The 13164-nt window shown below is 39.8% G+C and overlaps 1 protein-coding gene across 1 annotated transcript; it reads left to right on the top strand.

Annotated features, from left to right (window-relative positions):
• The first annotated feature begins 3 nt into the window (after positions 1 to 3).
• On the top strand, positions 4 to 11024 carry LOC136262594 (coadhesin-like). Its single transcript, XM_066056979.1, has 13 exons — positions 4 to 160; positions 213 to 306; positions 371 to 453; positions 1232 to 1399; positions 1721 to 1888; positions 2251 to 2421; positions 3498 to 3668; positions 4155 to 4325; positions 8015 to 8185; positions 8968 to 9135; positions 9231 to 9371; positions 9419 to 9592; positions 10832 to 11024. The coding sequence occupies exons 1-13, from the start codon at positions 97 to 99 to the stop codon at positions 10879 to 10881; spliced, it is 1794 nt and encodes a 597-aa protein (XP_065913051.1). The 5' UTR covers positions 4 to 96; the 3' UTR covers positions 10882 to 11024.
• The last annotated feature ends 2140 nt before the right edge of the window (positions 11025 to 13164 follow it).

The raw sequence follows: 13164 nt of genomic DNA on the forward strand, positions 1-13164 counted from the left end.
ACGGTGGAATATACGGCAACTTTTACGGATCTCACGTTGCGGTCTAGGCTAACAGGTGTTGACTACTTACGTCACGTCATTTCTAGCTGATCGAAGATGAAGTTGACAACGTTACTTATTGCAGCAGTTCTACTGGCTTATTTAGCGACTGCAGACGGAGGTAAAGTATATAACGAGTAGGCTATACGAAATAACGTTAACCTTCACTGCAGCTTGCTACAGGCGGGCTTCTCGCAGCGCGCGAATCATTCGCTACAGATACGAGAGGCAGAAATACAGCTATAGGACGTTCTGGTTTGGATGGGTGTAAGTTGAGAAATTACTCGTATGTGTTACTGGTCCGTACTATATGTGCTGTCTTGACCAACAGAAGGAAATCAGCTTACAGGAGCAACAGAGTAGCTTATTACGTGGCCACTACACAATATTACAATGAGGAGATACCCTGCCCTGGTCAGTGTGTATAGTGTATGTAGTGTACAAGGGATGAGGGAATTATATAGTTGCATGTACACCCAGGCTGATATAGTCACACTTGTGTAAATATGGGTTTTTTTTTCCTTACTTTGGCCCCTTTTCTGTTACACCTTTTCAGTAAGTCAAGTCATTAGATCTAAGTCCCTGAAATTAGGTTAGGTAATCCTAAGGCTGTAGCACATGTTGTTGTCAGACCTTCAGTACTGGTCACTGTAAAGTGCTAATAATAAATAATAATATCTACCATACAGCAGATCAGAGCCATTATGTCAAAATTTTTAGTGTGAATTTGAATGAATTTCTGGGTTAATAGCCTAATGAGCTATTTGTCCTTACCCACTTGAGAACTTTGATCGCTATCTGTTGCTAAAGGACACTTCACTTGTTGCAGTTACAGAGTTAGCTCAGTTAACATGTAATGATATGTGTATACATTTGTGGATGATGATTTTGTGTTAAGGAGAATTGACAGTTGGGAGATATTAACACAGTGCATCAGTGCATGTACCTGCATAGCTGTGGTTAGACTGAAATTCTTTTGAACTTCAGTAATGATGGACATTCTTTACCTGTACTGGCAAGGAAAATATCAAAACATGACAAATGTGACAAGCTAATGACAGCACATTTAAAGTACATAACCTGTCTGATACCTAACTTAATATTGTTTGTGTCATTACATATTTATGATTTGTGGGTATTTAATGTAATAAGAATAGAGTGATGGTAAAGTATTACTTTCATTCTTGTGTAGTTCATGGAGGATGGACTGATTGGTCAGCTGGTCACTGTACAGTATCGTGTGGTAGAGGGATTCGTTCATACACACGTACCTGCACTAACCCAAGGCCAGCTAATGGTGGACGTCGTTGTGTTGGATCATCTTATAAAGTAGACAACTGTGACCAAAGATGTTGTCCAGGTAAATGAGATACAAATTAACCTTCTGCTAATCACAAGTAGGCACTAGTTACCTCACTGCCATTGTGGCATTCCAGGTCATGATAAACCATAAATGGTCACCTCCTCCTTAGTTGCAACTCTGGATTCTTGCACTACAGAAAATATAAGAGTGGTTAGAGACAAATATGGCACAAGGTGAAGCCAAGTGCCTTGAGATCACACTCTCACACTATATTTTCTGCCACAACAATGCTTTAACTAGTATACAATGTATTTTGCCTTCTTATTCATACCCTCTTAATAATACTAGCTTATGATGCTGTACATTGTGTTGCTGTAGTTCATGGTGGATGGAGCTCCTGGGTGACTGGTACATGTAGTAGCACTTGTGGTGGTGGAGTGAAAAATGTCACAAGAGATTGTAATAACCCGAGACCTCAATGTGGTGGCAAGAACTGTGAGGGCATCAGTTTTAATACCAGTCCATGCAGTGAAAACTGCTGTCCTAGTAAGAGACTGTTGTGTTTATATATGTGTGCATGGATAATAAATAAATTGCTTATTAGAAACATTTCTCTCTTTTGCAAATCAGTAATGCTATAATGAAATTAAAATGTTTTAATTAAAGTTACATCAGGGACACTAGCTGCTCACTGACCTCATCTTGTTTACACACACTGCACATGATGTTAGTATTCAAGTGATTTGGAACAACATCAATAATATAATTATATTGTGTGGCCATATTTCCATTCAAGTGTATATGCATGTTTAGTACATGTTAAGCCACACACAGGTTTATTTTATTTTAACAGTATAAATGTGCATGCCTGTTACTCAAGCGTAGATGGACGTGTTTTCCTTCCATAGTTGATGGTGTTTGGAGTGAATGGATTGACTTTGGCAACTGCAGCAGACAGTGTGGGGGTGGAGCTCAGGAACAGTTCAGATCATGTGATAGTCCTACACCCAGTTGTGGTGGACGTGCCTGTACTGGACCTCGTACACAAGTGATAGGTTGCAACCCTCAGTGTTGTCCAGGTGTGTGTGTGTGTGTGTTGTATGCATGCGTGCGTGTGTTTGTGTGTGCATGAGTGTGTGTGTGTGTGATGCAAGCATGCACCATGCATGCATGCAAATGTTGTGCATATTTCCTATGCCAAACTTCTATCAAAAGTTGTTGTTGAGATTTTTGGCCTGAAAATGGCTGGTAGGTCAGGAAGAAATCAATCAAATGAAATTGGGATACTGCTTAAAATCCTGACATATCACTGTACCTTGTGTCTGTATTAATCTCCTGACTCTGACTTGTGGTACTGTCACTATAGCTGCTTAGACAAAGATGCCTCCACATTGATTGGCTATTATAGTGACATCACCATTTTGCTCATACCAATGCACTGTTAGGAAAACCCTAGCATTAGGGTAACAATGCCATATTAGATTAGTTTTTCGTGACTTGTAGGGATGCCACGATAGTCATGACATGTCATGACATAAAGCTCCATGATATGATATGACATAGGGTTCTTTATGTCGTGACATAAATATCTCCTAATAATGCACACTTTTCCATGCATTTTGATCAAATTTGATGCAATAAATATGTGAAAAAATTATGAGCAATGTTAGTTGTTGATGTCAGGGCTAATATCGCTGATATTTAAGTTGAATTTTTGCATGTTTGAATCAAAATAGCTGTACAGTTTCATAAGTAAAAGCTCTAGTTGAAACTTTAATTATGTCGTAACATACGACATGTCGTGATATAAACCTCTATGACATGTGACATAAAACGTTCTATGTCGTGGCATCCCTAACTTTCCTAGTTCTGGTAACAATATCTGGTCAACCACTAACAAAGTTTGCAGACCAGCTACAACTTGGCTGATTATGTTTAAAATCCCTAATTTGATCAAAGCATATCAATTACTAATGTAACAGTGTCAAAAGTAACCATGACATTGTCACAGATCATTGCAAGTGTGCATGTGTGTGCTTTGCATAAGTGTATAATATGCCTGTAGATTATGTGCTTGTAGTGTGCCTGTGTGTATATATATATGTGTCATGTAGTAGTGTGTGTATTTCATGACGTAGTTCTTATCTGTATGTAGTTCATGGAGGATGGACGGTATGGGAGGATGTTACTCAATGTAGCGATAGTTGTGGAGGAGGTTTAAAGCAACAAGTTCGTAGTTGTACTAATCCCGTATCACAGTGTGGGGGTGATGAGTGTGTTGGAGAAGAGTACAGGAACATCCCATGTAACACCCAGTGTTGTCCAGGTGTGTAGTGTTGTTAATTACTGGCTGTGATATCATGTTACGATGAATAGTGATGTTTATCTAATGACATAGCAACAACCTTACATACTCTATGGATACAACTGATATCATTTTTAGCCTGACTCCATATTTCGTACGAATGGTAACTAACTGATTTATGGGGAATAGGCTAAACTGTGTTGATAACTCTATTAGCCCAGTAGAAAGATAGTGAACTCTTATATATGCTGTACATACAAGAGCATAGATTTGTAGCTGAAGTGCAATTAACTATAGAGTCAAGAATAGCGTAACTGTTCTGTAACAGTAATACAGTGACTTGTATTTACTGAGGCATCTGCCTAAGGCTTGTTGGCTTCAGTATGTCTGGCTGGCTAGAATGGTAGCTTTGCCACTGACATGGATATAATATGCCTTGTGTATGTTTGATTAGTTCCAACTAACTACCACATGACCTTGAATACTACAGTACTTCTCTTACTGTAGTTGATGGTGGCTGGAGTGAGTGGGAGGACATTTCACCATGTTCAAAGACTTGTGGTGGAGGCTACAAGTTACAGAACAGATCATGTACTGCACCATCTTTTTCCTGTGGTGGAACGCCTTGTGTTGGTAGTGATCATCGAACAGAGTTGTGTAATATGGGCTGTTGTCCAGGTTTGCATGTGTGTGTGTGTGCATGCATGCGTGTGTATGTGAACGTGTGTCTGTGTCTGTGTGTCACTTGGCAGCATAGTACAGTAACTAGAACATTGGCCTGATAATTGAAAAGTTCCTGGTTCGAAGCCCAGTTATGTTTTGTTGTTGTTTCCTTGAGCAAGATACTTTACTCACATTGCTCCAGTGTACCCAGCTGTATTTTGGGAATCTGGTGTCATCTGGGGAACGGTACCTGGTGTTCAGGATTCTGCCCAGAGTGGTGGTCTAAAGTAAACGTGAGCTGATATGCTCATTATGCTGTGTGTTATATTAGAGTATCTGTGTGTTGTATTAGAGTATATTATTAGAGTATATCTGTGATATATGTAAGAATTGTACCAGAGCTCAATATAACGGTCGGTCACCGGTCAATTTCCGGACATACGCACCGCTCATAATAAAGTTTTACCGGTCAATAATGGCCGCTCAAAAACGTGCGGCAACAGCTAGCAGTTTAGTGGATAAAGGGAAGCGGAAGAAGCGACAAATTGCCCACGGAACTTTTGAAAAGTGGCAGAAGCAGTACAACGCTGATTACCAGACGCTTACTTGGCTTCGGTACGATACGGAGAAGAATGATAAATCCACCGTGGCAGCTCTTTGGTGTGAAATCTGCAGACGATACGAAAGGAAGATCACAGGCAAGCGAAACTTTTCTCGGGTATGGATAGAAGGTTCCACGAACCATAGAACAAGTACCGTGGTCGATCATGCGACGTGTTGCCAGCATTCTGCCGCCATGAATTATTTGAAGATCGGCCAAGCGAAGGATAGTGGCGAGCCGCTGATGTCTGTTGCACCCATTGTATGATTGTTAATGAAGCTAGATGCCCAATCACGCGAGCGTCTAAGACGCAAGTTTGATTTGTCTTTCACCATGGCTAAAGAAGGAATTCCGTTTGCTAAGTACTCTCCTTTGTACCAACTAGAAAGTAGGCATGCAGTTGATATGGGTACTACTTATAATAATGATGTATCCTGCAAAAGCTTCACTCACTTCATTGCTGCATCACAACGATCATCGTTTATGGAGTTTTTGAAGGAGAAAGTCTCTTACTTTAGCTTTCTAATGGATGGTACCACCGATGTTGCAAAAGTTGAAGATGAAGCTGTAGTGTTATTGTACTGTCAGCAAGATGACCACCGTAGAGAGATCAAGTCTTGTGCCAGGTTCTTGTCAGTTGGTACAGTATGCAAGACAGATACTGATGGTTTGCTGAAGTGCCTGGGAGAAATACTTTCAAACACATTGGGGATCGAGAATATATGTGATCAAGCAAACGTCTTAGCATGTAACCCAATCTTAGTAGGAGGAGGAATTGATGGGGCGTCAGTAAATATTGCCCAACATTCAAGCATCAAGGCAAATCTATGCTGTAGTTTACCATGGATTTACTGGAGCTGGTGTTTTGCACATCGTTTGGAACTAGCATCCAAAAATGGTTTTGTTAGCTCACTGTTTAAAGGAATTGAAGAAATGTTACTAAGGCTATATTATTTGTATGAGAAATCCCCTAAAAAGGTTCGGGAATTAAAATCTATTGTTGAAGATCTTAAAGAGGTATTTGATTTTAAGGAGAATGGCTGTCTACCAGTACGTGCACAAGGTTCTCGGTGGCTAAACCACAAACGAAAAGCTCTACAAAGGATCATTGATCAATTTGGTGCCTACCTTTCTCACCTAGCTACCCTATGTGAAGATGCTTCACTTAAATCTCAAGACAGGGCTCGCCTAAAGGGATACTTGCTGAAGTGGTCACATGCAAAGTTTTTGCTTGGAAGTGCTATGTTTGTTGAGGTTCTTAAGGGGCCAGCAATACTTAGTTTATGCTTGCAGAAATTAGACTGATATTGTAGACGGCGTCAAGCAAATTCTTAAGACAGTGAACTCATTGAGATCATTAAGAAAAAAGGACCCATCAGAGTGGCCCACTGTCAAATTGGTACAAGACAGGGTTGTCAGTGAGGGAAGTAGTGTCAGTTACCAAGGAGCAACTCTTAAAAGTTACACAGTTGCCACATTAGAATATTGCAAGAAGCAAGCTCTGGGTGACCTAGACAGGTTGTACAAAGCCATTCAGGAAAAACTAGAGTGGTCAGACACTGGTGTGTTGAGGGCAACAATAGCCTTTTTAGACACACAGAGCTGGGTAAAGAGGCCAACTATTGACTCTACTGATGATGAGGATGCTTCACTGCAGGATGTTAAAGATAGCATTGAGTTGTTATGTTCATGCTTTAGAGATCCACTGGAGGCAACAGATGTCAGCGTTCTGTCCATGCAAGATGAAATAGAGGATACTTTGGTGTATGCCAGGTCTTACCTAGGAATAGAGAGTACTGACTATCGCAAGGTGTGGTACAATCTGTTTGTTTGTCCAGATTCAGCAAAGTGGCCAAATGTTTTGATGCTGTGCAAGCTACTTTTTAGCTTACCTTTCTCTAATGCAAGAGTCGAACAATTCTTTTCAAGTTTGAAATACCTTAAAAGCACCAAAAGAAACAGTCTCCAAACATTCACACTGAATGACCTTTTGGAATTATACATTGAAGGGCCCACATTAGCAGAATTTTCAGCTGACAGTGCAATTGAATTGTCGCTAAGCGAGTGCACACGAAGACCTCAACAGAGTGCCAGGAAGAAGTACAAGTCAAGAGAACAGACTGCAGGGTCATCCTCCACTACTGTAGATGAACTAGAATCCGATGAAGATAGTGAAACACAAAAACTCACCCTTGATGAATGGGACCGGTGGTTTTGTTCCAGTGATGACTCAGACATATCATCTGATGGTGACTAACTGTACATCTACACTTCTTATACATTTTTAATAGTAATTCATTGCATTAAGTTAATCAACAACGAAAGTGTTTTTAAGCATGGTTTATTACATAATGTACATCAAATAAAAATGTTGCTTAAAAATTATTGAAAACAATTGGAAATAAATAGAACATGTTATCTATGTATGTGCATAAATTATTTACAGTTAAAATATACTAAAATAGCATATCTGTACAACCTATTCTTTAAAATTTTCTGGCGGGGGCATGTCCCCAGACCTCCCTACAAGGCTCATGGAGTGTGCTTTGCACACTGTAAGGTATCACAAGGCATTTCCTTCACATTCAAAATTATGGCCTATCAATTCTAACTGATGATCTGTCAAATCTCATTTTAATCTGACATTTTGACAGATCAAAATAAAACCATTATATTGAGCTCTGTTGTACTGGTCGAATTTAAGAAGGTAGTGGTCGATTTTCAAAGGTACTAACTGGTCGCTTTGAACCTCTGCCGACCAGTGTGGGCAAAGTCCTGGGTGTTTATTGGGAAAACAAATGCCCTGTTTATTGGGATCGTTGTGGAACTGTGGAACCAGACCTCTCACTGTGAGACCTGGATAGTCCTCTTGCAGGTCACTAGCCCTGTCCCAGGAGGATTTGCCTGCACAAAGCTCAAGCCGCCTGAGTGGTACACAGCATGAGTGGTATATGCTGGTTCGCTGGCTGCGTTTCACACAGCTGTTGTAAGCTTTGCTTTGTGTGTGTCTGTGTGTGTGTGCATTGTAACTAAGTGCCATGTGTGTCCTGTCCGTTTCATTTATTAATGGATGTTGTTTCATATAATTTGTTGCTTTTCACAGTGGATGGAGAATGGAGTGAATGGGAGGAGGTGACAGAGTGTTCAGCTGATTGTGGTGGTGGTATTGTGACCAAGTGGCGTAACTGTAGTGACCCCAGTCCAAGTTGTGGAGGTAGACATTGTCAAGGTGATGACATCACCAATGCCTCCTGTAATACTCACTGCTGTCCAGGTAAAGAATAAACATGTGTACTGCTTTTTATCTCAGTTTTTTGAACACAAAAGGTTGAGATTTGAATAATCAACTGTATAGTGGTATTCAACTAATATTGTATATGTGTGACTGGATCAAGAAACCCTATTGAGGCAGCATAGCCAAGTGGCTAGAGCATCAGCCTGGTAATCAAAAGGTTCCAGGTTTGATGCCGTATATACCAATTTGGTGTCCTTAAACAAGAAACTTACTCACATTGCTCCAGTCTACCCATCTGTACATTGGGTACCTAATGGCCTAGTGTCAACTGGGCCCACCCAGCTGTAACATCAGTGGGTACCTGGTGTTAACTAGGGTAGCCCAACTGTCCTTGTCGTGCTTAGTGGTATTGAAGTCATTGTGAACTACAGATTTGTGACCTCTCTACATGAGACCTGGACAATCCTCCTGCGAAGGCAAAAGCATGAAAAATATGATAGTAAACCACTCTTCCAAAGCAAGGTAGCTCATTTCTTTCATCTCTGACATGAAACAAAGATTTTCAAACTCCTCTGAGGATCATGATGCTAGGTTTGCCTTCCTTCATTGTGAAACAAGCACTCAAAAAATACAGATTTTTTTTCTAAATTTTGTAAATATTTCACCCATTGCATAATTGCATTTCTACTGTAAAATTAGCTTTGCACTCACAAGTGGGATTCTTGCAGATCCAGCACATATACAAATACTTCTATACAAATCTTAATGGTAGTTATTTGTATCCATTAAAAAATATTGTAAGGTGTACTATGTCATTACAGTGGATGGTGGTTGGTCAAAGTGGATCATCGGTAACTGCTCAGTAGAGTGTGGGGGAGGAATTAAGGAGAAGTTTAGAACTTGTTCTGATCCTCCATCAACTTGTGGGGGCAAAGAGTGTAGTGGGAATAAAGTTGAGAGGATGGAGTGTAATGAACATCCTTGCAAAGGTATGGTAGTTGTTTGTTGTTGTTGTTTTAAATTCATTATCTTCCAAGTATGGTTTTACCCCATTAATTGTGTTCTTTAATATGCTCTTGTTTAGATGTGTATGGAGACTGGGGTAACTTCAGTGAGTGTTCAGTAACATGTGGCAAGGGGATAAAATTTAGAACAAGAAGTTGTGCTGGAGAATGTAAGGACCCCACAACAGAGTATGAAGACTGTGACATGGGCTGCTGTCCAGGTATGGGATCCTGTGCTAGTGAACTTATACTAAATGTGTCTACACAGTTGATGGTGGTTGGACTGACTGGGTAGCTGATGATAGCCCATGCTCAGTCACTTGTGGTGATGGGAAGCAATCCTACTCTCGTAGCTGTACCAATCCTGAGCCAGCTTGTGGTGGCAAAAACTGCACTGGTTCTGCTACTCAAACAAAAGAGTGTACCCTTCCTTCTTGTCCATGTGAGTAAATAATGATATTGTGTGTTCAGGATACATACCTAAGTAGTGCATATGCTTGAATTAAACATATCAGTCACTATTTGGCTTGCAGTATACAACTTTTTAATTGTTACAGTTATGTTTCAGTCTCTGGTAAAAATACTACAAATTTTAGGGATCATAAAAAAAAAGTAGGGAAACAAGGGAGGTCGCCTATACCTGCAGATATACTAGTGGACATGTAATCCCTAATATAAGGAATTTATATTTGCAGGCGTGTAGGCGACCTCCCTACTGTTTATCTATGATCCCTATTCAAATATAAAGTTTCTAATTTTTCCCTTATACTTATTTGTTTACCTTTTTGTAACATTATTACGACTGGTGAATCTGCACATACTGCATCAAAAGAAAGGGTTAATATTTTTTGCCTAAATGCACGTCCCAGCTGTCAATTATTGACTCGAAAAGTGAAGTGGCCATATTCAGCCCATTACACAGTGTTACAAGTGAAGAGCAGCACGAGAAGAGCCTCTGCATTCAATCGATCCACCATGAAAAGTATGGACAATTCGCATACCCCAACTATCAATTACTGAATTGAAAGTGAAGTGGCCAATACACTTCGCTTTCACCTAATTTCAGCCCGTTATGTAGCGTTACAAACGAAGATGCCTCTGCAATCAATCCAGTCACCATGGAAAATACAGACGGTTCCCGTTTATAAACCAGAAGCCATGCATCATGCTACACCTTGGATTGTCAGCATAAAAAGAAATAGGACACAAAGGAGGACAAAGGTAAGTCCATGATGTGTGCATTTTACGTATTGCGAGATGCCAAAAGGCACATCTACAGACAAAGCGATGTCATAACAGTGAAAAATCAAGCCCGTAGCCTAGCTGTTATTGAGTTATGCTTGTTTGAAGGCTTTAGGCAGGCAGCCAGGCAAGTTAGTCAGTCATCCATTGAATAATTCAAAATAGATATTTTTTTTGTTGCTACCTATTGGAAGCATTTAGGGTCATACTGAAGGCACTTTTGGGCTAGGTTATAGCTAACCAATACTGCCAAGGTACCAGGATGGTATTGTGAAGCTGATTTCTGGGTGATATTGTTGGCCAGAAATACCCATACCTCCATGTTCCCTAATGTACAGTGCTACTGTACTGTATGATTAACTTAGCCTACACAGAATAGCAGCTTCAAGTTTACCCGTGTATTCTTTTGGTCACTTTATACTGTCATTGTTGTTTACAGTGCAAGAAACAGATCTGTCTTTTGCTGATATCAAGAATTTAGAAGGATAACAACAAATGTTTCTTTTCTTGTAACATATTTTGTTCATTAACTGTATGTAATATCAAGAGTCCATTATATCTACTCTTGGTAATATATCTTTGCTTATTCATTGCTTTTGTATTGTCATGGCTACTATTGTTTCTCTATATAATGCCGTAAAGTTGAGGTCTGCTTCAAATATGCTAGCATGATAAAAGCATAATAGGCTGGAGGACTATGCTAGCATGTTAAGTGGATATTTCAAACTATGGAGCTTAATTCCATGAAAATAGATTGATACTCCCTAATAGAGCAGTCAGTGAAAACTGCAATAGCTCTTTAGATACTCTGTAATAAATAGAACAGTCATTTTGTAGTAAAATGCTCTATATCTAATAGAGCATTGACCTATTAAAATGTTCCAAGATAATTGTAAGAAATGTTGTTAACCTAGGATCATAATTTAAGCATAATGGGAATACTGAAGAGCATAATAGGTGAACTTTTTGGGAAATTCCTGAAAGCATTTTGGGCAAAAATTTGGCACAGGGCTAGATTTTGGTTTGGAGAAGGTATGTACACCATAAATTTTGATGTAGAAACTAAGAAGTTTGTTCGTACTAACAGAGTGCCTCCGTTCTATTTACAGTATGTTGAGGTGAATGACACTTAGGCAGAGTAAATAATGTGTAGAGCAGTTAAATATGTGTGGGAAATTAATAAGACACTTCATCCAGAGATGAATGACAAAAGCTACACTGTTATAGGAAGAAGAGTACTAAGGTACTTCTTGTACCAAGCTTGAGAGCTTGCCCTGATACAGATTTTGTGTATTTGTATCCTGCATGAGGTTATTACTGTTCACTTAGAATGGTTGCTTTGTGAAGTATCTATAAATCATTTCACATAATAGATGGTCCAAGCATGTCTCATTACTAGTTAGAAGATGATGTAAACAAAATAACTAAAGGGCAACTGGCATGCAATACTGACAACACTAGCAAGTAACTAGTGCTGCCACGATATAGAAAAACTATCATAGGTTTATATCATGAAATGAACATATATCACAATATAGAACTAACAAGACAAACATGTACATGTACATACTCCTCATTGTAAGTTAGAATTTAAAGTGGATGTATACCACAAGTAAAAGCTACTCATGTTTACCAGGTTTTAAATCCTACTGCTATACAGTTGAGACAAGTGGCTGGCACTTCATATGAACCTTAAAACCTCATAGTTTACTTTGAGGTTGGCATGTGTCCACCACTAAACCATCAACACATAACTCCATATGTCTGGCCTCCCCCACATAATTGTGATACATCAATATAACTGATTGGCTATACTGAGGATTTCCAAATCTTTGCAATGCCAAAACACAATACGTTCACATGCATGTCTGTCACATGAAATTTAAAATTCCTATAACATGTCATGAGGCAAGGGAAACACTGACACACGAGTATAAAATCCATCAACAAGCGACTTGGTTGAATCGCAACCGTTGGGTCCGGTGCGAAGGGTCTAAATCGTTGAGTGAGTAAAAGGCAGGAAGTGACATACTGGATCACGTTTTCCACTTTGCGTTTCAGATGTGTTGCAAAGATTTGGAAATCCTCAGTATCACCACCTTGTTATATTGACACTCAATATATCGTGGCAGCACTACAAGTAACAACACAATTTGTGACCAGATTTTACAAAACTGATCCAAATCGCACATCAGGCTAAATCAAAGTAACACCTCCAGTGGATAGCTACACTAGTAGTTTTGATACTCAGTACCACTGAAACTACTCGAGGCTGGTTTCAACAGATGTATTTTCTGGGTGGTGTGTAGAGCTCGAATGGCGGTTTTAGGCCTTGTGAAGGACCTGGCTTGGCAAGAATCAGTGGTTTACTGGTGGACAGCCTGATAATGTTGGCCAGACATTTTTCTGTGGATTTTGCTACATATCAGCCACTAAGGAGCCAGCACAGCCCTGTAATCTCATCTCTGGACTCCAATTGTGGTCTGCCTCCATTTTGAGGTCTAACCCTTGCCCACCCTCCACCCCTTTGTGAGCACTCATGATACTACTTCACTTGTCCAACTGCTCAGATTTTCTATCTTTATTTGGCTGGAAACTCTATGAGCAGCTACAAGTACTGGAAGTGGTCTGATACGTGTGCTTGCCCCATAAGAAATGTTTTCTGTAGCCGGCCTCGTAGCAATGGCTGAAAGGGCTTTGCAAGCTGCAGAGAATCATTATACAGATTGTGATTTTGTGTTCAAACTGACAATAAAGGGTAACAGGGACACT

This window comes from Dysidea avara, chromosome 7 (assembly GCF_963678975.1).
Source record: "Dysidea avara chromosome 7, odDysAvar1.4, whole genome shotgun sequence".
NCBI lineage: Eukaryota > Metazoa > Porifera > Demospongiae > Dictyoceratida > Dysideidae > Dysidea > Dysidea avara.